The 22524-nt window shown below is 48.9% G+C and overlaps 1 protein-coding gene across 6 annotated transcripts in view; it reads left to right on the forward strand.

Moving 5' to 3' along the window:
* The window catches only part of mpp7a (MAGUK p55 scaffold protein 7a), a 758711-nt gene that overhangs the window by 701117 nt on the left and 35070 nt on the right, over positions 1 to 22524 (forward strand). For all 6 annotated transcript variants that reach the window (XM_072508390.1, XM_072508394.1, XM_072508393.1 and 3 more), the window contains 2 exons: positions 15282 to 15375; positions 16880 to 16988. In XM_072508390.1, the coding sequence (XP_072364491.1) occupies positions 15282 to 15375; positions 16880 to 16988 (203 nt within the window). The remainder of the gene's footprint in view (positions 1 to 15281; positions 15376 to 16879; positions 16989 to 22524) is intronic.

Here is a 22524-nt window from a genome sequence, read left to right on the forward strand (position 1 = left end):
TCACCAACTAGTGGACCTGTCCCGTGTCCCACCCCTAAATGCTCCCTCATAGCCACTCACATCTCCACTGTCCCTCCTCCCCTCACCCCAGCTCCCCCACCCTCCAATGGTCCTATCGGCATCACTACAGGTTGTGGGCCCTGGGTTGGCAGTCTCAGTGGTTCTTATGCATGGGACAGAGGATGATGACGACTCGCTGTGAGATGAGCTCTGGTGCTCTTCGTTGTTTGACAAAGTCTGACTCCTGCCTTCGGGATCGCATTCCGGGTCATCCCTGCATGGCTGCTGGCCTTTCCATTTCACGTGTACATTATGACTGTGATTCTCCGAAAACCCGGCCAAGTGTTGACGCTGGCGAAATCACTGGAGTGGTGTACGCTGGCGTCAATGGGCCTGGTCCAGCAATTCACCGGTATTAAGGGGGGCTAGCACTGCGGCGGAGTGCTGCGCGCTGCTCCGGCGCCGATAGGGCGGCCCTGCATAGCCGGCGCGGGTCCGCGCATGCGCATGACGGCCGTCTCCACGCCGGCACATGTGCATGGTTGCCGTCTCTACGCTGGCGCAGAGCAACATGTCGGGGAGCTTACAGCAGGCCTCACGGAAGGAGGTAGGCCCCCTCCAGATCGCGGCCGCCCATCGATCGGAAGCCCCGATCGCGAGCCTGGACCCTGTGGAGGCCCCCCCCGGAGTCAGATCACCATGGACTCCCACCATGCATGGACCCCCACCAGGACATCCACCGCGGCCGTGGGTCCGACCTCCCGCCGGGTGGTACCAGGTTGGAACCACGCCGGCGGCACTCGGCGGGAGTTCGGCCGGTTGCCCACGGAGATTCGCCGCGGGGGCCAATTTCAGCAACCCCTGATTGCCACCGATTCTTCGGTCGCTGGAGAATCGCGGCATGGTGGAAATTTCCCACGCCCTCGATTCTCTGAAATGGCGTGGGCTCAGAGAATCCTGCCCCTTCTGGATGGGTGGAGGGATGTGCTTGTGGGGGATGGTTGCGATAATGGGGGATGGCGAGCACCCTTACATACTGGCCCTGTTTCCTGGCAGTGACCCCAGGTGGAACGTCAGACCCCAGGTGGAATGTGCAATCCTCCAACACCCACGCCACAAACCTCTCTCTCTCTCTCTCTTTCTCTCACTCTCACTCTCACTCTCAACCTCTTCATTAGACATGGAGGCAGCCTGCTGCGCTTCTCGCCCTGTGACCTGAGGTGCCTTTGGCGGCTATCCTCTGGAGGGCCGGTGCCTGGAGGGGCCCATCCCTCTTTTGGGTGTCACAGGTGACGAGGTGCCACTGTGTTCTGCCCCATGTCCATCAAATGTGCCAGTTTAAGTGGGAGGGATTCAGAAGTGCTAGGGTGTTCCAGTACCTCCCCTGTGCGGGGCACCGGCAGGGGCCCAATCACTCCCTCTGGGTGCTCCTTGGGCTACTCCTTGGGACAGAGAATGAAGCCGGAATGAGATTCAGAGGCTGCATCCATCACCTGGTGTTGCCAGTCCCGCTCTTGTCTTAAGCAGGGTCTCCATGCCCTCCACCATGAAGCACAGTGACCTGGACACATCCCTCAGTGAGTGCAGCATATCCAACTGCGACTGGCACAGATCACCAGCGCTCAGGCAATGCTCTTGACACCCTCAGCCATGACACTTTGTGATGGGCCAAGCTCTGGAGTGCCGCAGCAAAGTCCATGTGTCCCCAGTGCATGGCTGCATGTGACTGGGCTCCTTTTGTAAGGGCCACGAAGAATCCAGCACGAGTTTTAAGGATACAAAGTAATAACGTTTATTTACTATAATAATATATACATAACAGTAACAGTAACTTCCCTTGCTACCTTCACCTTCCTGCTGGTTCCTGAACTGGCCAGCTTATTTATACTAGGAGTTTCTCCGCCCCCCTCATTGGGGAAGTTCATACTCCCATAGGATTGTGGGATAGTCATTAGTCCCCAGCCAATCGTATGTAGGCAGGTTATAACATCCCTCCCCCCCCCCCAAAGTCCAAGGAATCCACCGAAGACCCTAGCGAAGGAAGGCGCCAAACTCGTTTGGCCGCAGGCCGGACGCCATTTGCACGCGGCGCTGGATCAGGCGGCGTGTAACGAGACGGAGACCGGCGCTTCCGTGATGAACGGCGCGGTTGTACATCCACGGCCTGTGGACCCGAGGACTCCCCCTCTGATGCATCCTGTGTCTCCATCTCGGAGTCAGAGTCTGCTGCCTCCGTCATGTCAGCGTCTCTATCTCCATTCGGTCCCGTAACGACCTGCGCAGGCTTCGAGTGAGGCACCAGTGGAAGATTTTGATGACTACCTTCCCTTGTCTCTGGTCTTTGCGGCTGTTGAAATGAGCTCCGGGGGCGGGGAATCTTTTGAGGGGATGATCTTCTGGACCGGGCGTGGTCTACGTGTTTTCGCTGGAGACGACCCTGGACTTGCACTTGGTAAGATATAGGGCCCATTTGGCGAAAGATTACACCAGGAACCCACCAGCAAAATTCCGCACGAATACTGGGTCACCGGGCGCAAACTGTCGAATTGGACGATGCCGAGACAATCCCTGTCCCTGCCGTTCTTGTGTGCGGCGTACTTTTGCGCCAATTTCCGGGAAGACCATACTAAGGCGGGTGCGAAGTCTTCGGCCCATTAGGAGTTCTGCGGGAGCTACCCCAGTCACTGCATGGGGGGTGGTCCTGTACGTAAACAAAAAGCGAGCCAGTCTCGTGTCCATTGATCCGGAAGACTGCTTCTTTAGGCCTCTTTTCAATGTTTGCACTGCACGCTCTGCCAACCCATTTGAAGCCGGGTGGTAAGGGGCAATGCGGATATGGCGGATGCCGTTCATCTTTGTAAGCCTAGCAAACTCCTCACTCGTGAATGGAGTGCCATTATCCGTGACCAGCACCTCGGGGAGGCCATGCATACTAAATGATAAACGCATCTTTTCAATTGTTGCGCAGGACGTTGTCCCCTGCACCTTATGCACCTCCAGCCATTTGGACTGGGCGTCAATTGGTAGAAGGAACATGGATCCCTGAAAAAGGCCTGCGAAATCTGCATGTAAGCGTGCCCAAGGACGCCCTGGCCATTCCCAGTGATGTAGGGGCGCGGCCGGCGGAAGCTTCTGATGCTCCTGGCAAATGGAGCAGTTTTGGGCCACCTTCTCAATGTCGGTGTCGAGGCCTGGCCACCAGACATAACTCCGGGCCAACATTTTCAACTTGGTCACGCCCGGATGCCCATTGTGCAAGTCTGTTAATATCAGCTCCTGGCCTTTTTCCGGGACAATCACACGCGTCCCCATAAGAGGATGCCGTCTTCCACGCTGAACTCTGACAGCTTGGAGGAAAATGCCCGCAACTCGCCTGGGTACTGTCTATGCTGCCCACCATACAGGACTATGTGCCGAACCTTTGACAAGACTGGCTCCGCCTGGGTCCACTCACGGATCTGTGATGCCGTGACAGGCAAGGTGTCCATAAAATTTAGGGTTGCAACCACCTCACCGGTCGTGGGGGTCGACATGGGGCCGGTCGATAAAGGCAATCGGCTCAGTGCGTCGGCATTTGCTATCTGCGTACCTGGTTTGTGCTCCAGAGAATACTCATATGCAGCAAGCAACAAAGTCCAGCGCTGGATCCGTGCAGAAGCAATGGGTGGTATTGGCTTATCCTCTCTGAAGAGTCCCAGCAGGGGCTTATGATCAGTCACGATAGTGAAATGGCGGCCGTACACATACTGGTGGAAGCGTTTCACCGCGAAAACCACTGCCAGGCCCTCCTTCTCGATCTGCGCGTACTTTTTCTCCGCTGCAGTCAATGTGCGGGAGGCGAAAGCTATCGGTCGCTCGGCCCCGTTCTCCATCTTGTGGGACAGGACGGCCCCAATACCATACGGGGATGCATCACATGTGACGAGCAAAGTCTTTCCCGGATCATAGTGGGTTAGTAACCCAGACGACGACAATTGCGGCTGACCCCAAACCCAGGTGTGATTTTTCTTTAGCAGCAGGTGTAAGGGGGCCAGCGTAGTTGCCAGATTGGGGAGGAACTTCCCGTAATAGTTTACGAGACCGAGAAAAGAACGAAGATGCGAAGTGTCAGTGGGGGTGGGGGCATGTTGAATTGCACGCACCTTCTCTGCGACGGGGTGCAGACCCTCGCGGTCCACCCGATAACCTAGGTAGACTACTTATTTTGCCTGAGATGCGCACTTTGTGTGACGTAAACGGACTCCAGCCTCCGAAAGGCGTCTAAGGACAGCCTCCAGATTTTCCAAATGCTCATGCTCCGACGTCCCTGTAATCAACACGTCATCTAGGTAGACAGCCACACGTGGTAACCTCTCAAAATGCCCTCCATAACACGTTGAAAAATTGTGCAGGCAGAGGATATTCCAAAGGGCAACCATGTATATTCATACAGGCCCTGGTGTGTGTTAATTGTTACATATGGTCGGGAGGCAGGGTCCAGCTCCAACTGCAGGTAGGCGTGACTCATATCTAATTTTGTGAATGAGAGTCCACCTGCAAGTTTCGCGTAGAGATCCTCTATGCGAGGCATTGGGTATCGGTCGAGTCGGGAAACTGTATTCACTGTAAGTTTATAGTCGCCACACAAGCGAACTGTGGCATCTGGCTTCATTACTGGTACAATTGGTGCTGCCCAGTCAGCAAAACGGACGGGCCTGATAATACCCAAACTCTCCAAACGAGTGAGCTCCCCTTCTACCTTCTCGAGCAAAGCGTAAGGCACTGGGCGCGCCCGGAAATAGCGCGGCGTGGCTCCTGGTTCAACTTGGATACGGGCTACGGCCCCTTTTATTTTCCCCAAACCAGGCTGGAATACCTCTGGGTATCGTCCTAGCACCTCAGTCAACCCTCCAGAAACTGTTTGGAGGATGTGCTGCCATTGCAACCGCAAATGGCACAACCAGTCCCGACCCAACAAGCTTGGCCCATGGCCACGCACTACGATAAGTGGGAAACGCCCCTCCTGGCGTCCATAGACAACATGTGTCATTGTAGTTCCTGCAATGTCCAGTGGTTCCCCCGTGTAGGTGGCCAACCTGGCCTGTAAGTCAGTTAATGTAAGGGTCTGTATACCCTGCTTGATGCGGTCGAATGTCCTCTGGGCGATCACGGAGACCGCTGTGCCAGTATCCAACTCCATCTCCAGCGGGTGGCCATTGACCCGTACTGTCACCTTAATGGGGGCCACACGGGGAGCTGCCACACAATGCTGCTGCAGGCAGTCGTCCTCCGTCTCCACGTCCTCAGGAGTGGTCGCCGCAGGTTCATCCACATGGAAGGTACGGCCTCTGGGCTGGTCCCAGTTACGGCCCCTGGGCTGGTCCCAGTTTCGGTCGGAACGACGGCGCCTCTGGCGTCCCCAGGACCGCCGTCCGCGACGGGGTCGGCGCCTACAAGTCTGACACGGACATGGCTCCTCACCCATTGGCTCTGGAGAAGGCTCCCTTCGGGGTGGAATGGCCACTGGCGTCGGTCCGGTCGTTGCCTCGCCCAAGGTACCGCAGGAGTGCGGGGGGACGTTTTTGGGCAGAAAGGGTTGCACCCCAAGGCATGCACTTCCATTCCCTGTAGCTCCTGTACTCCTCGCCCTGCGCTCTCTCGGGACAAGACTATTTGTATTGCCTGTTGAAAAGTCGATGTTGGCTCCGCTAACAACTTTCTCTGGGTTGCTGCATTGTTAATACCGCAAACCAAACGGTTGCGTAACATTTCTGACAAGGTCTCACCATAGTCACAGTATTCCGCAATCCCGCGTAGCCTGGATAAAAAATCGGCAAGGGATTCTCCAGGGGTCCTCTCAGCGGTATTAAACCGGTAACGCTGGACTATCGTGGACGGGGTTGGGTTAAAGTGTTGCCCCACTATATTCACAAGTTCGTCAAACGTTTTGGTGTCCGGCGCAGCTGGGTACGTAAGGCTCCTAATCACCCCAAACGTATGCGGCCCGCAGGCGGTGAGCAATATGACCACCTGGCGCTCGTTTTCAGTGATATTGTTTGCCCTGAAATAGTAACGCATCCGTTGTGTGTACTGGTTCCAGCTTTCCAGCGCAGCATCAAAAACATCCAAACGTCCGTACAGAGGCATGGTATAATAGAAAACAACTTCCAACCTGTATCCAACAAAAATCCAGGGAGGTGGCTTCAGCTGTGTAGACAGCTATTCACTTTTACCTTCGTCGCCAGTTTTGTAAGGGCCACGAAGAATCCAGCACGAGTTTTAAGGATACAAAGTAATAACGTTTATTTACTATAATAATATATACATAACAGTAGCAGTAACTTCCCTTGCTACCTTCACCTTCCTGCTGGTTCCTGAACTGGCCAGCTTATTTATACTAGGAGTTTCTCCGCCCCCCTCATTGGGGAAGTTCATACTCCCATAGGATTGTGGGATAGTCATTAGTCCCCAGCCAATCGTAAGTAGGCAGGTTATAACAGCTCCCCTGTCCTGAGTCTCAGCCATCGATTGTACAGGGTGCCCCAAACCTTGGACATCTTGACCCATGACTGTGACCTTCTCACCAAAGGCTTCTACTGCGGACGCCATCTTTTTGGTGTTGGCCTGGGTACCATGCATTGTCGACATGATCTCTTGCACCTGAAAGCAGTTGGACTCCTCCAACTGCACCTGTAGGTGCCAAAAAGTTACTGTCAGCTCCTCCTGTAGACCCTGGCTCTGCATCTGCATCTCCACCAGTGACAGGATTAATCGTTCCAGAAGCATGATACTTGTCTGGACTACAATTAATTCCTATGTTCGGGCAGCCCTCCGACTGCCCGCTCCCTCCAGAGTTCCTGCCTCCACCTGATGTGGCGCAGCATGTGTGACATTCATACAAGAAAGTATCCCAGGAGCCTCATCACTGATATGATCCACTGAGGGTGGTAGTCTCTGGAACGGTGAAGGGTGCCAGGTGAATGCAGTGCCGAGAAGTCAGTGTTGTCTCCGGACTGGTCCTCTGAGATCTTCTGCTGTGGCTGGGGGAGGGTTACCCTGCACAGGCCGGCCTCGACAGAATGCGATTGTGCAAGACAACGGACAAGAAACATGGTAAGATCTCAGGAAGGAGTGGTGTGGGGAGAGGGGTTATTCGCTTGCTATATTTGATTTGATTTGATTTATTGTCACGTGCTGAAGTACAGTGAAGAGTATTTTTCTGCTGCCAAGGGAACGTACACAGTACGCACATAGTACACAAAAAAAGAATAATAGACAGAGTACATTGACAAATGGTACATTGACAAACAGTGATTGGTTACAGTGTGGAACAAGGGGACAAACAAAGCAAATAGATGAGCAAGAGCAGCATAGGGCGTCGTGAATAGTGTTCTTACAGGATACAGATCAGTCCGAGGCAGAGTCATTGAGGTGTCCAGTAGCTGTGGGGAAGAATCTGTTCCTATGTGTTATAACCTGCCTAATTACCATTGGCTGGGGACTAATGACTATCCCACAATCCTGTGGGAGTATGAGCTTCCCCAATGAGGGGGGCTGAGAAACCACTAGTAAACTCCTAGTATAAATAAAGCTGGCCAGTTCAGGAACCAGCAGGAAGAAGTATGTAGCAAGGGAAGTTACTGCTACAGTTATGTATATATGTTATAGTAAATAAATGTTATTACTTTGTATCCTTAAAACTCGTGCTGGATTCTTCGTGGCCCTTACAAAACTGGCGACGAAGGTAAAAGTGAATAGCTGTCTACACTGCTGAAGCCACCTCCCTGGATTTTTGTTGGATACAGGTTGGAAGTTGTTTTCTATTATACCATGCCTCTGTATGGATGTTTGGATGTTTTTGATGCTGCGCTGGAAAGCTGGAACCAGTACACACAACGGATGCGTTACTATTTCCGGGCAAACAATATCACCGAAATCGAACGCCAGGTGGTCATATTGCTCACCGCCTGCGGCCCGCATACGTTTGGGATGATTAGGAGCCTTACGTACCCAGCTGCGCCGGACACCAAAACGTTTGATGAACTTGTGAATATAGTGGGGCAACATTTTAACCCAACCCCGTCCACGATAGTCCAGCGTTACCAGTTTAATACCGCTGAGAGGACCCCTGGAGAATCCCTTGCCGATTTTCTATCCAGGCTACGCAGGATTGCGGAGTACTGTGACTATGGTGAGACCTTGTCAGAAATGTTACGCGACCGTTTGGTTTGCGGTATTAACAATGCGGCCACCCAGAGAAAGTTGTTAGCGGAGCCAACATTGACATTTCAACAGGCCATTCAAATAGTATTGTCCCGAGAGAGCGCAGAGCGAGGAGTACAGGAGCTACAGGGAATGGAAGTGCATGCCTTAGGGCGTAACCCCTTCTGTCCGAAAACATCCCACCCGCACTCCTGCGGTACCTTGGGCGAGGCAACGTCCGGACCGACGCCAGTGGCCGTCGGACATTCCTCCCCGAAGGGAGCCTTCTCCAGAGCCAATGGATGAGGAGCCATGTCCGTGTCAGACTTGTAGGCGCCGACCCCGTCGCGGACGGCGGTCCTGGGGACGCCAGAGGCACCGTCGTTCCGACCGAAACTGGGACCAGCCCATGGGCCGTAACTTCCATGTGGATGAACCTGCGGCGACTACTCCTGAGGACGTGGAGACGGAGGACGACTGCCTACAGCTGCATTGTGTGGCAGCTCCCTGTGTGGCCCCCATTAAGGTGACAGTACGGGTCAATGGCCACCCGCTTGAGATGGAGTTGGATACTGGCGCAGCGGTCTCCGTGATCGCCCAGAGGACATTCGACCGCATCAAGCAGGGTATACAGACCCTTGCATTAACCGACTCACAGGCCAGGTTGGCCACCTACACGGGGGAACCACTGGACATTGCAGTAACAACAATGACCCCTGTTGTCTATGAACGCCAGGAGGGGCGTTTCCCACTTATCGTGGTGCGCGACCATGGGCCCAGCCTGTTGGGTCAGGACTGATTGCGCCATTTGCGGTTGCAATGGCAGCACATCCTCCAAACAGTTTCTGAAGGGTTGACTGAGGTGCTAGGACGATACCCAGAGGTATTCCAGCCTGGTTTGGGGAAAATAAAAGGGGCCGTAGCCCGTACCCAAGTTGAACCAGGAGCCACGCCGCGCAATTTCCGGGCGCGCCCAGTGCCTTACGCCTTGCTCGAGAAGGTAGAAGGGGAGCTCACTCGTTTGGAGAGTTTGGGTATTATCAGGCCCGTCCGTTTTGCTGACTGGGCAGCACCAATTGTACCTGTAATGAAGCCAGATGCCACAGTTCGCTTGTGTGGCGACTATAAACTTACAGTGAATACGGTTTCCCGACTCGACCGATATCCAATGCCTCGCACAGAGGATCTCTACGCGAAACTTGCTGGTGGATTCGCGTTCACAAAATTAGATATGAGTCACGCCTACCTGCAGTTGGAGCTGGACCCTGCCTCCCGACCATATGTAACGATTAATACACACCGGGGCCTGTATGAATATACACGGTTGCCCTTTGGAGTATCCTCTGCCTGCGCAATTTTTCAACATGTTATGGAGGGCATTTTGAGAGGTTTACCACGTGTGGCTGTCTACCTAGATGACGTTTTGATTACCGGGACGTCGGAGCAGGAACATTTGGAAAATCTGGAGGCTGTCCTTAGACGCCTTTCGGAGGCTGGAGTCCGTTTACGTCGCACAAAGTGCGTATTTCAGGCAAAGGAAGTAGTCTACCTAGGTTATCGGGTGGACCGCGAAGGTCTGCACCCCGACGCAGAGAAGGTGCGTGCAATTCAACATGCCCCCGCCCCGACTGACACTTCGCATCTTCGTTCTTTTCTCGGTCTCGTAAACTATTACGGTAAGTTCCTTCCCAACCTGGCAACTACGCTGGCCCCTTTGCACCTTCTGCGAAAGAAAAATCACACCTGGGTTTGGGGTCAGCCGCAAGAAACCGCTTTCCGGCGGCTAAAGCAACAATTGTCGTCGTCTGGGTTACTAACCCACTATGATCCTGGAAAGCCTTTGCTCGTCACATGTGATGCATCCCCGTATGGTATTGGGGCCGTCCTGTCCCACAAGATGGAGAACGGGGCCGAGCGACCGATAGCTTTCGCCTCCCGCACATTGACTGCAGTGGAGAAAAAGTACACGCAGATCGAGAAGGAGGGCCTGGCAGTGGTCTTTGCGGTGAAACGCTTCCACCAGTACGTGTATGGCCGCCATTTCACTATCGTGACTGATCATAAACCTCTGCTGGGACTTTTCAGAGAGGATAAGCCAATACCGCCCATTGATTCTGCACGGATCCAGCGCTGGGCTTTGTTGCTTGCTGCATACGAGTATTCTCTGGAGCACAAACCAGGTACGCAGATAGCAAATGCCGACGCACTGAGCCGATTGCCTTTATCGACCGGCCCCATGTCGACCCCCACAACCGTTGAGGTGGTTGCAAACCTAAATTTTATGGACACCTTGCCTGTCACAGCATCACAGATCCGTGAGTGGACCCAGACGGAGCCAGTCCTGTCAAAGGTTCGGCACATAGTCCTGTATGGTGGGCAGCATAGACAGCTCCCAGGCGAGTTGCGGGCATTTTCCTCCAAGCTGTCAGAATTCAGCGTTGTGGGGACGCGTGTGATTGTCCCAGAAAAAGGCCAGGAGCTGATACTAACAGACTTGCACAATGGGCATCCAGGCGTGACCAAAATGAAAATGTTGGCCCGGAGTTATGTCTGGTGGCCAGGCCTCGACACTGACATTGAGAAGGTGGCCCAAAATTGCTCCATTTGCTAGGAGCATCAGAAGCTTCCGCCGGCCGCGCCCCTACATCACTGGGAATGGCCAGGGCGGCCTTGGGCACGCTTGCATGCAGATTTCGCAGGCCCTTTTCAAGGATCCATGTTCCTTCTACTAATTGACGCCCAGTCCAAATGGCTAGAGGTGCATAAGATGCAGGGGTCAACGTCCTGCGCAACAATTGAAAAGATGCGTTTATCGTTTAGTACGCATGGCCTCCCCGAGGTGCTGGTCACGGATAACTGCACTCCATTCACGAGTGAGGAGTTTGCAAGGTTCACGAAGATGAACGGCATCCGCCATATCCGCACTGCCCCTTACCACCCGGCTTCAAATGGGTTGGCAGAGCGCGCAGTGCAGACATTCAAAAGATGCCTAAAGAAGCAGTCTTCCAGATCAATGGACACGAGACTGGCTCGCTTTTTGTTTACGTATAGGACCACCCCCCATGCAGTGACTGGGGTAGCTCCCGCAGAACTCCTGATGGGCCGCAGACTTGCACCCGCCTTAGTATGGTTTTCCCGGACATTGGCGCAAAAGTACGCCGCACACAAGAACGGCAGGGACAGGGATTTTCTCGGCATCGGCCGATTCGGCAGTTTGCGCCCGGTGACCCAGTGTTCGTTCGGAATTTTGCTGGTGGTGCCCAATGGGTTCCTGGTGTAATCTTTCGCCAAACGGGCCCAATATCTTACCAAGTGCAAGCCCAGGGTCGTCTCCAGCAAAAACATGTGGACCACGTTCGGTCCAGAAGACTATCCCCTCAAAAGATTCCCCGCCCCCGGAGCTCATTTCTACAGCCGCAGAGACCAGAGACAAGGGAAGGTAGTCCTCATAATCTTCCACTGGTGCCTCACTCGAAGCCTGCGCAGGTCGTTACGGGACCGAATGGAGATAGAGACGCTGACATGACGGAGGCAGCAGACTCTGACTCCGAGATGGAGACACAGGATGCATCAGAGGGGGAATCCTCGGGTCCACGGGCCGTGGATGTACAACCGTTGCGCCGTTCATCACGGAAGCGCCAGTCTCCGTCTCGTTACACGCCGCCTGATCCAGCGCCGCGTGCAAATGGTGTCCGGCCTACGGCCAAACGAGTCCGACGCCCTCCTTCGCCTGGGTCTTCGGTGGATTTCTTGGACTTTGGGGGGGGGGAGGGATGTTATAACCTGCCTAATTACCATTGGCTGGGGACTAATGACTATCCCACAATCCTGTGGGAGTATGAGCTTCCCCAACGAGGGGGGCGGAGAAACCACTAGTAAACTCCTAGTATAAATAAAGCTGGCCAGTTCAGGAACCAGCAGGAAGGAGTATGTAGCAAGGGAAGTTACTGCTACTGTTATGTATCTATGTTATAGTAAATAAATGTTATTACTTTGTATCCTTAAAACTCGTGCTGGTTTCTTCGTGGCCCTTACAAAACTATGTCTGGATGTGCTGGTCCTCTGCCTGATGGAAGGGTCTGGAAGAAGGCAAAGCCTGGGTGGGAGGGTTCTCTGATAATGCTGTCTGCCTTCCTGAGGTAACGGGAGGTGTAGACAGAATTAATGTGAGGGTGGCAAGCTAGGGTCATCACTATGCATTATGTCTCACGGTTGACCAATGCGACCTCTGCCTGGGGGATAGCCCTCTCTCCCAACTCCCCGGATAACTTCATCATCCAGCGTCCCCTTCCACTCTTGGCAGTTATGGACCATCTTCTCCTGGGGGACAGGAAATGGACATTGTGAGACACTTGGACACGGGTTACACGTGGATCTCTAACTGGTGGCCTGTGTGTGGAAGCCACATTGCCAAAGAGGACAATACAGCTGTTGAGGTTCGGTGCAGGGTGAGTTGTAAGGAGGTTGCCGACAGATGGGTTTTGATTAGCCTTTAGGATGTGGCGATTGTGCGAGTGATCCCACAGGCGCAGAGGTGGTGACTCATTCGAGCTAATCTAATGAGGTTGTTCATCTTTTTGCGGCACCGTATACCCGTGGTGCTGGTGAGGCCCACTGTGCTTGCTGCCTTTGCCACTTCCACCCAGGCCCAGTTAACATCGACGGGCGGTAGCCTCCTGCCCACTCTGAGGAAGAGGGAGTCCTGCCTCTCCACCATCACAACATCCTCAAAGACCCCTCCCACCCGGCTTACTCACTCTTCCAACTTCTTCCATCGGGCAGGCGATCCAAAAGTCTGAGAACATGCACGAACAAGCTGAAAAACAGCTTCTTCCCCGCTGTTACCAGACTCCTAAACGACCCTCTTATGAACTGACCCGATTGACACTACACCTCTGTGTGTTTCACCCAATGCCGGTGTTTATGTTGTTACATTGTGTACATTGTGTTGCCCTATTATGTATTTCTTTTATTTTATTTTATTTTCATGTACTTAACGATCTGTTGAGCTGCTCACAGCTAAATGAAAGTTAAAAATTGGGAGATTATGCAGAAATGAGCAAAGTGGTGGGCAAACTATGGAAATTGGAACAGAGCACTGAAGTCTTAATGATCTGTTGAGCTGCTCGCAGAAAATACTTTTTACTGTACCGCGGTACACGTGACAATAAACAAAATCCAAAGTCATTTTGAGATATTTTCAGACACTTAATTTTGTTTCTGAAATTGTTCAATCTGTAATTTTCCTCTCTCACAACATAGTTTGAGTTCATCTTCCTGTCCAATCCTCACTGATACCATCACGCAGAAATTGTTTTGTCTGCTCTATTACTTTTTAATTATACCCTCATTGAATTTAATTGTATTTTGGGTACCTTTTTGTCTGAGCTGCATTAATAAAATATTTGCTTGCATTTGTTGAATTTCCTACTGTAGGTAGTCTAGTGAACAGGGGAAAAAAAGATATGCTGCTTTTGCTTTTATATATTGGTTGCTGTACAAATTGAAATATTTGGAGCTACTTGGTTGGCAACAACTAACAGCAGTCAAATAGAGAACATGTAAACCATTCTGCTATGTTACTAATTAACCTTGGGGGTTTTGCATCTTTAATAGTTCATAAATATTATGCTAACAAGACTTATAAAAGATTTTTTCATTATCTGCTAAAATAAAGAAAACCCTTATTACAGAAACAGTAATTTTATTTTGAATGGAGGGGATTAATGACAATGATTACGTTTTATGGGGTACTTTAGGAATTTGCCAAAATACATATGAGAAATTCAGTCACCCCATCCTAAAATTTTCCATCCATTAATATTCTGGGAAACGCTCCATGCCAGAGAGTGAATTTGTAAAGTCACACCTTTAATTCCTAAAGGAAAAGTTAGAACGAGTGATATTTATTCTCTGGTAAACTTTCGATACTGATTGAGAAAGCAATAAAAAGAAACCAGTCAGGGTTGATCAACGTTGCAACTTTTCCATGGGGTAATAAAGATTTCTTATACACAATAATTCATCAAAAATTGACGGCTTCGAGCCAACTTTTATATTGGGCCACATTCCAAAAATCACTCTGGTTTATGGCATTAACTTTACACTCCCTATATTCTGTCTAAGTCATTCAATTTGTTTCCATTATCATTGTTACTATCTCGTTCTACTGTCAATCATAAGAGAGTAAGTTAGTCTGCAGTATTTTATACAGGAGCCAGTTCTACTCAAAACATAGTGCACTTGCCAGGAACATTTATGAAATATTTAATGAAATGTGATGCTTTCCCTTTGACTTAAAAAAACAAATGTAATTTTAAAAGGCTCAGGATGTGTAGTGGGAGCATGAAAATATCACTTTCACGATTTTTGTGTCACTTGTATGCCGTGTACAAAACTGTTTATTGTTTAAATAAACATGCTTTAGTTGTATTATTCAGGTGGAGGAAACAATATGAATTTAATTACTTTTCTTAAATCAGCAAGGATTTCCCTTCTAAGTATGGTATTATTCTTTTTATTCCACATAATTGTCAGCTTTTCGTAGCTATCCTGACATTTATGAGGTATAGAGGAAAACTTTTCAATCTACTACATAAAATACCATTCCAGTGTCTCATTTCTTGGCTTTAAAAAAGATTGTGCTGAGGAAAGAAGACAGTTTGCCATATTTCTGAATAGCAACAGTGGTGCTGACATTAGAATTAGATCGCATAACATAGCTAGATTTTCTGTTCGCAGTAGGAATAGTGCTGGATTATATACGGTAATATGTCAGTTGTAATTTATTTTAATTTAGGAACTCTCTAGACTCAGCACCATGAAGAAATATTCAAGTGCTTTAATTATGTTTCTGTAGACGGGCAGGATTGCCAAATGCTCCAGTAAGATAGAAAAATAACGTTACAACCTTGTTTCTTTGGTTACACTAAAATCGTGCGGCTGTTTAGAATCAACAAAAGTTTAAAAACTTAAAGCTTTTAAGGAGGCTAATGGCATCAATAGTATCTGATTCTGAAAATTTGACTTGATTTTGAATAACCAGCCTACTAATATTGGCAGTGCTGAAGAGACTCATTTTTGTGTTTTGTCATCAACAGATACAACGAGACCAAAAAGAAGCCAGGAAACTGATGGAGTGGAATATCATTTTATTTCCAAGCACTTGTTTGAGACAGATGTACAAAATAACAAGTAAGTTGAAAAATGGCACACTCTGTTTCAAGCCAACGCATCTGGAAACTTTCAGATGCAGTGATGAAAAGTATCGGAATATTTGAACAATAGGTTACTTGGGAAATCAGATTGGCAAGTTGCTGAGGGAATTAAATGTTACTATTTTATTCTGTTATTGAATTCCTAAACTTGGCATCACTGTGTTCTCTTCATATAAACTGGTGCCATACATTCAAAATCTAATTAGTAAGTATTAGAAATAATTTGATGTATTCGATGAACGTTTGATATGCATTTGTTTATTTGTGAGCGGAAAAAGTGAGTTGCTTAGTTGTATAGAATGTTTTCTGTTTATGCTACAGGCTTCATTTTAATTTACTTCACTGACTAAAATAACTAACGGTGCGATTCTCCCACCGCGTTGCACTCAAACGAGAGCACGATGTGACCAGAGAATCCCGGGAGAGCCCTCCAGCGAGCCTCCCGACGGTCCCCGCACCTCGCGGGATTTGGCAAAGTACCGCGAGACGTCGGATTCGGAACTCCGCTCCAAATGTGCGTGACCAAACTCCACTCCCGGAAGTGGGTCATAAACCTACTTACGACCTACCTGCCGGGATCCACCGGCCTCCCCAGGTAGGAGGCAGCCAAGCACCGACCAGTGCTGGTCCACACTAATGTGGACCAGATGGAACGGCATCCAGGGGGATGTCCCGGGACATCTGAGATCCCTGGGTGGTCAGGGTAGGTGCAGGATGGCTCCCGGGCCCTCTCCCTGGAACGCGGGCACCTTTGCATTGCCCAACTGACACCATGGCTCTGCCAAGCCAGCAGGAGCATTGGGTGCCTGGGTGACAGTGCAAAAGTGCCTGAGTGCCAGGGTGGCACTGCCAAGGGTCAGGAGCGAGGGTGGCCATGCCCATGAGGGGGGTGTAAAGGGTTTTAACGGGTGGGGGAGTGCATGGCAGGTAGGTAGGGGCCTCTCAAAGGTTGGAAGGGTGATGGGTGGGGGTCCTAGGAGGGAGCAAGTGCTGTCAGGGGGTTTGGGAGGCCTGAAGAGGGGGGTACCCATGGTCTACATAACAGGGTGTCCTCACTTGGAGGGTGTGGGGTATTGTCCATGTGTGTGGGGGTGACATTGCCCATGGGTGGGAAGTGTGGGGGACCCACCAGCTCACTTAGAGATCGGGGCACCCTTTCAAAATGGCGGGGCGATCTCGGAGTTCAGCTCCCCAGTGCTAAAAAAACAATTCGAAGTGTGAGATAAACCGGTGAGAAACTCCCCAGGGCCCAAAATAGTGACTAGGTTTAGCGGTGAAGAACTCGCCAGCAGAGCCAGTGGGAAACTCCCTGAAAAACCCTCCACCTATTAATTTAGAAATCTTTTGGGAGAATCGCACCCTAAATGTATTTCCGAACTAAATTGCGTGTCTGTATGCATTACGTACACCTTCAACTTTTTAATAGTCTTTAAAGAAGTATAGGTCAACAGTTGATCAATTTTTGATTCTAATTTTCGCAGGTTTATTGAACATGGAGAATACAGAGGAAACTTGTATGGTACAAGCATCGATTCTATTCGACATGTATTGGACAAGAATAAAGTGTGCCTATTGGATGTACAATGTCATGTAAGTAAACCCATTTCTCAAAACACAAAGGCGTTTTGGTTTGTTAGTCTTCATGAATTTGCTAAACTTGGGGTGATATATGGTGACTAATTATAAAAGTAATTACTAAAATTATTTTAACTCTTTGAATCCAAGCATTCTTTCATACTGCAATTTAATTATTCTACTGTAACTTCAAGCAATAGATTAAAGCCCTGATGTAGCAAAGAGCATTTTAGTCCTCTTGTAGGCTCTTCTAACCCAGCCAAGGAGTGAAGGAGAGCAGGACTGGCAATTTATGCCCTGAGGAAAATCTTCTCTGCTTGTATTGAGTTCATCTCTCAGATGTTTGTTTGCACAGTACTTAATTCACTGACCTTGTTCAATAAAATAGTCTTTCAACTCTTGAGCATATGAAAGTATGCCAATCTTCCCAGAGGCTAGAATAAATACTGTTTTTTCTTTATTCTGAATATTTTTTATCTCCTGTTGTTGTGCACTAATTACCAGGCAATATGGCAGTCATGTGACTTGCGTCCAGGCCTTTTTCGTATTGTTCCAACTGTTAGTTACTGATGAACAAGTTCAACATTTTGTAAGACTGTGGGGAAAGGATACCTCGCTTCAGGAGTGATTTCAAGAAGAAATAGGGATTTGCAATTTTAAAACAAACTTTATTTCACAGTATTAAAATCTTTAACATCACACCAAAATATAGCTTACAATTACCCCTTAAACAACACTACTTAATACAGTGAATACAATACCCTTAACTGCAATCTTTATTCCCACTTAAGCAACAAGAAAAACCCACCTCTGCTCTCAATCCAGTTTTACTAGATAGGAATACTTGTTTTCCAGAGGTGTTCTTTGAGAAAGAGAGATCTCTTGACACTGCTTTGAAGAAAAGTTCAGACACCTGTCGGGTCTATGCAGAAACTCTAGCTGTATTTCTTCAGAAGGTGTTTTTCTACTTGTTTCTCAACGGCCTCAACACGGCCTCAGGATAAGCAATTCTGGCCCCTACAGGGGGCCAGCACATCACTGGAGCCTCCCACGCCGCTCCAGCTGCTGATCCTGGCGTGAACTGAGCGCCGTGGGGTCCGTGCATGCGCAGTAGCACCGGCGCCAATGCGCGCATGCACAGTGGCTCCCTTCTCCGCGCCGGCCCTGACGCAACATGACGCAGGGCTACAGGGGCCGGCGCGGAGGAAAGGAGGCCCCCAGCCAGAGAGGCCGGCCCGCCGATCGGTGGGCCCCGATCGCGGGCCAGGCCACATCGGAGAGCCCCCCCGGGATCGATTTTCTCCCCCCCCCCCCCACAGGCCGCCCCCGGACCCTTCCACGCCGAGGTCCCGCCGGCTGAGAGCAGGTGTGAAAGGCGTCGGCGGGACTCGGGTTTTTTGCAACGGCTGCTCAGCCCATCCCGGGCCGAGAATCGGCGGGGGGGGGCCGACTGGCGCCGCGCCGACCATGCAGGCGCTAATGGCGCCGATCCTCCGCTCTGCAGAGAATTGCGAGGCGGCGTGGCGCGATTCGCGTCGGTCGCGGGCTGAGAGAATCCCGCCCCTCATGTCTTAGCTCTACACAGCAACGACGTTACCTTACCAAGCTGAAATCTAATTAATTCCACAGGGAATCCCCTTAATCAAAACAAAATTCCATAAGCCCAAGCTTTTTTACAATGGTTTAGTCGCACCCCTGACCCCCAGCCTTTCAAACTATGATTGATTTTAAAACATGAGTGCAGCAGTCTCACACACACACACACACACACACACACACTAATACAATACATCTTAAATTCCTACATTCATCACACTATGCATAAGGAACAATATGTATGGACAATACAGAGGAATTGAATCATTCATTTCCGCTATTGAGGGTGTGAAAGGTACTTTATGAATGTAACTTCGGCCGTGGATTGTGTGATTGGATTTCCCCAAAGAGGAAAATGTATATTTTCCAATTCGATCATGTAAATAGTTGATTAGTTCCCTTGTGGAAAATCCATCAAGTCACGCTTGCCTTCATTACATCAGCACACTCCAGGTAGAATTGGCTAAATCAGCACAGGTAATCTGTGAATTTTATGCATAAGTGAATTACACCAAAACCCACTTGCACTCATATTTTCTGTGATTATTCCCACTGATTCAAGATTTGATTCGCCAAAATCAAGCCCCACCCATAAAACTGGCCCCCAGGTCCAAATTGTCAAATTCCATCAGTTGTATTGGTTTTTAAAGGTTCTTCAAATTGCATTCATATTGCTAGACATACAGTAGGCACATTTCATAAAATTTTCATATCAGTACTTATTCTTTTTTTAAAAGGTGCCTGGTATACACCCATGGAACTGTTAAATATTTCAATGGTTCTTTGAAGTAATTTTCAGTGATTTTGGGTTGGACTTTGGGAGTCAGGAGACCTTTAAAAATAGTAGCCGGGGCCCAATTCTGACATTTCCCAACCCCATTCCTGGGGTTTCTGATTTTCGGGAGTGACTTTTTAAAGATATGGACTGGTTCAGGTCAAATGCCCGCATCCTGTATGCCTGACTTTCATGGAGGCAGGCTAGATTTTCAATGAGTCGTGGTTCGTGGCAACTCAAGTGGTGTTGTGAACCATAGTCTATATGAGGGGTGTTATATTACTTGGAGTAACATATGTTACTCATTTGTTTATGCCCAGTTGAACTTAACTTTGATGATGATGAATACTCGAAGGTGTCCAGTGATAACAAATAATTTATTGAGTAACTAAGCAATTAACTTGTGAGTTTGATTCTTCAATACATTTACTCGTAGTCAAATTAAACAAGATTGAATTAGATTAACTATGAATAATATACTTTATACTTCTGTTCCCTAGCTACAACACACCCGAAGAGAGCGGGAAAACAGATTGAGCTTGTATTTATACTCCGTTAATGTTGCCCTCTAGTGATCATCTGACTGTACTGACTACATATTAACCCTTCATGTATATACATATACAGCGATCAATCACTACAAGATGACCTTTAAAAACGTTCTCTCATGCTCCCTAAGCCAAGGTATGCCTCCCTACCCACCTACTCCTAAACAACACCTATGGACCCTTGTGCCCCTCTGTCCCTCCCCCACTCCTATGGCTCCTCATGCCCCCTATGCCAAGATATAGCATATGGCACCTAATGATGCCAAGGCAAGGAATGCGCCAAGCAACGCCTTAACCTTCATGGCTTCTATGCCAAAGCCGTGGACCCTCATGTCTCCATATTAAGTTATGCCCTCCAAACAACCTCCATGCCCCCCATGCCAAGGTATACCCTCAGATAGATGTCTGTGCTCTCAACTAAAAATACATATTTAGACTTGGCTTAGAGCCCAGACATTGCTTAGTGCATTGAAACACCTGAACACGGGGAAAGCATTACCTGATTGACAGCTCTATATCTCTGGTGTCAATTGCCCAATATTTATTTACACAGTGTTAAAACATTTCAAGTGCTTGCAGCTTCAGCTATTTTTATGGATATGGATGACCACTTTTTTTAATTGCCCTGTACTAAAAGGACCTTTTCTCAGAGTGAAAAGTTATGAACATCCTATTTTCGCTATAGGGTTCATTGGTTCTATACAGTGCATAGTGGGTCAATGAGCATGGAAGTGCCACAGCTTGGCATCGGGGGCATGAACCATAAAAAGGTTACAGCACAGAAATTAGCCACTCAGGTCATTGTGTCAGCTATGTTCAAAAATTAAAAGATAAAAATCTAGCTGCCCACCTTTCAGCGCCTGGCCCATAGCCTTGCACATTAAAGCACTTTAGGTGCAGATCCAGGTACCTTTTAAATGAGTTGAGGGTTTCTGCTTCCACCACCAAACCAGGCAGTGAATTCCAAACATGTACCCTCTGGGTGACCGTTTTTCCTCATGTACTTTCTAATCCTTCTACAAATCACCTTAAATCTGTGCCCTCCGTCTCTCCAATCTCTATCCAATCTCTCCTCTTGGTTGCAATTTCCAAGCCCTGGCAAAATTCTTGTAAATCTCCGGTTGTTTCTCCACAGCAATTGTGTCCTTCCTGTAATGTGGCGACCAGATTGTACACAAACGACTAGCTGTGGCCTAACCAGCGTTTGATACCATTCTGTCATTACATTCCTGCTTTTGTATTTTGTACCTCATCCAATGAATGGCCATGTAGGTTGGGTGGAGGTGCATACCTTGACATGGAGGGGGGTCATGAGGAGCCTACAGGTTGTTTGGGGGAGCATAGTTTGGATGAAAATCCAGGCCTGTAAGCATTTAGTGTTTAAATGTATTGCTTTCTTGTGTTATTTCAGTTTCTGCAACATTAGCCTCTTTGCCAATGAGTGTAAATTATTGTAAATGAGTCGGTTCTCAATTGACTTACCTGGAAAAATAAATGTTAGTATAATAAATAATAAACCTATATAATAAAGTATAATCCAACTACCCACAGGTGGAAGACTGCGCACCATTATTAAAAATAAATAACTGTTTATTTTTGCTGTTCAACCATTTTCAGCTATATTAATAAATCTACACCAGGTAGCCACTCTTAAATACTTATTCAATGGAAAGATGTATTCCATTTTATTACGCTGCTGGATTGCTCTGCTTCATAGCAGATTTTATATTTCTGCCAATAAATGTTAATGGAAAGTTGAAGCCTCACAAAATGTGCAATTCCAGGCACATTTCTGTACATCATCCAATGAGTGGCCACGTAGGTTGGGTGGAGGAACAGACCTTCGCGTGCAGAAAGTGTGCAACTTCAGGCACATTTTGGGTGAAATTTCCTGATTGTGCCCAAGGTGGAAATTGTTACCCCCATATCATTAGTCATTTCAAAATGAACCAACACTTAATCTCTCTTAAACTCCCAACTTGTAAACATTGGATGTGGAAGATATGAACAAAGTTCAGAAACAGAGTAAAATGTTTGGAGTACCAGAGAATTTGTTTTATTACAAAATAACTGCAGTCCACAAATTCCCAAATACAACAGTATAATGGTTTGGGTACTGCAACTAAGACCAGATTTACCAGTTGTCATGATGGCAAAACTGTCACTGTTTGCCATCATTTCAACTGTGCAACTGACGATGATTTCTGGCACCCGTACAAGCATAAACAGGTAAATCTAGAAGTTGTTGCCAGTAATTTCCCCGTTCCTCCACAGGCTGTGCTGTTGAAGTCATCACCAGTTGACAATTGGGGGCGGGATTCTCTGTTGGTCGACGGCAAAATTGGGAAAGGTGATTGGGCAGAGAATCGGTTCTGACTCTAAAAATGCGGCGTATGCCGATTTGACGGCAAATCGTAATTCTCCATCACCTCGACAGCGGTGTCGATGCATACCGGAATGCAAGTACAATAGACAGGTTTGCATGTCATTAGCGGGCCCGACCTGGTATTCTCCAGGGCCTCCAGGATTCTCCGCCTCCGATGGGCGCGGTTCACTTGTGCTTTTAAAATTAGTCAAACCGGCTTGGTGGCTGTTGAGGGGTGAGAAAGCGAGGACGTAGACCCGGAGATGA

Source organism: Scyliorhinus torazame, chromosome 6, assembly GCF_047496885.1.
Source record: "Scyliorhinus torazame isolate Kashiwa2021f chromosome 6, sScyTor2.1, whole genome shotgun sequence".
In the NCBI taxonomy this organism is placed as follows: domain Eukaryota; kingdom Metazoa; phylum Chordata; class Chondrichthyes; order Carcharhiniformes; family Scyliorhinidae; genus Scyliorhinus; species Scyliorhinus torazame.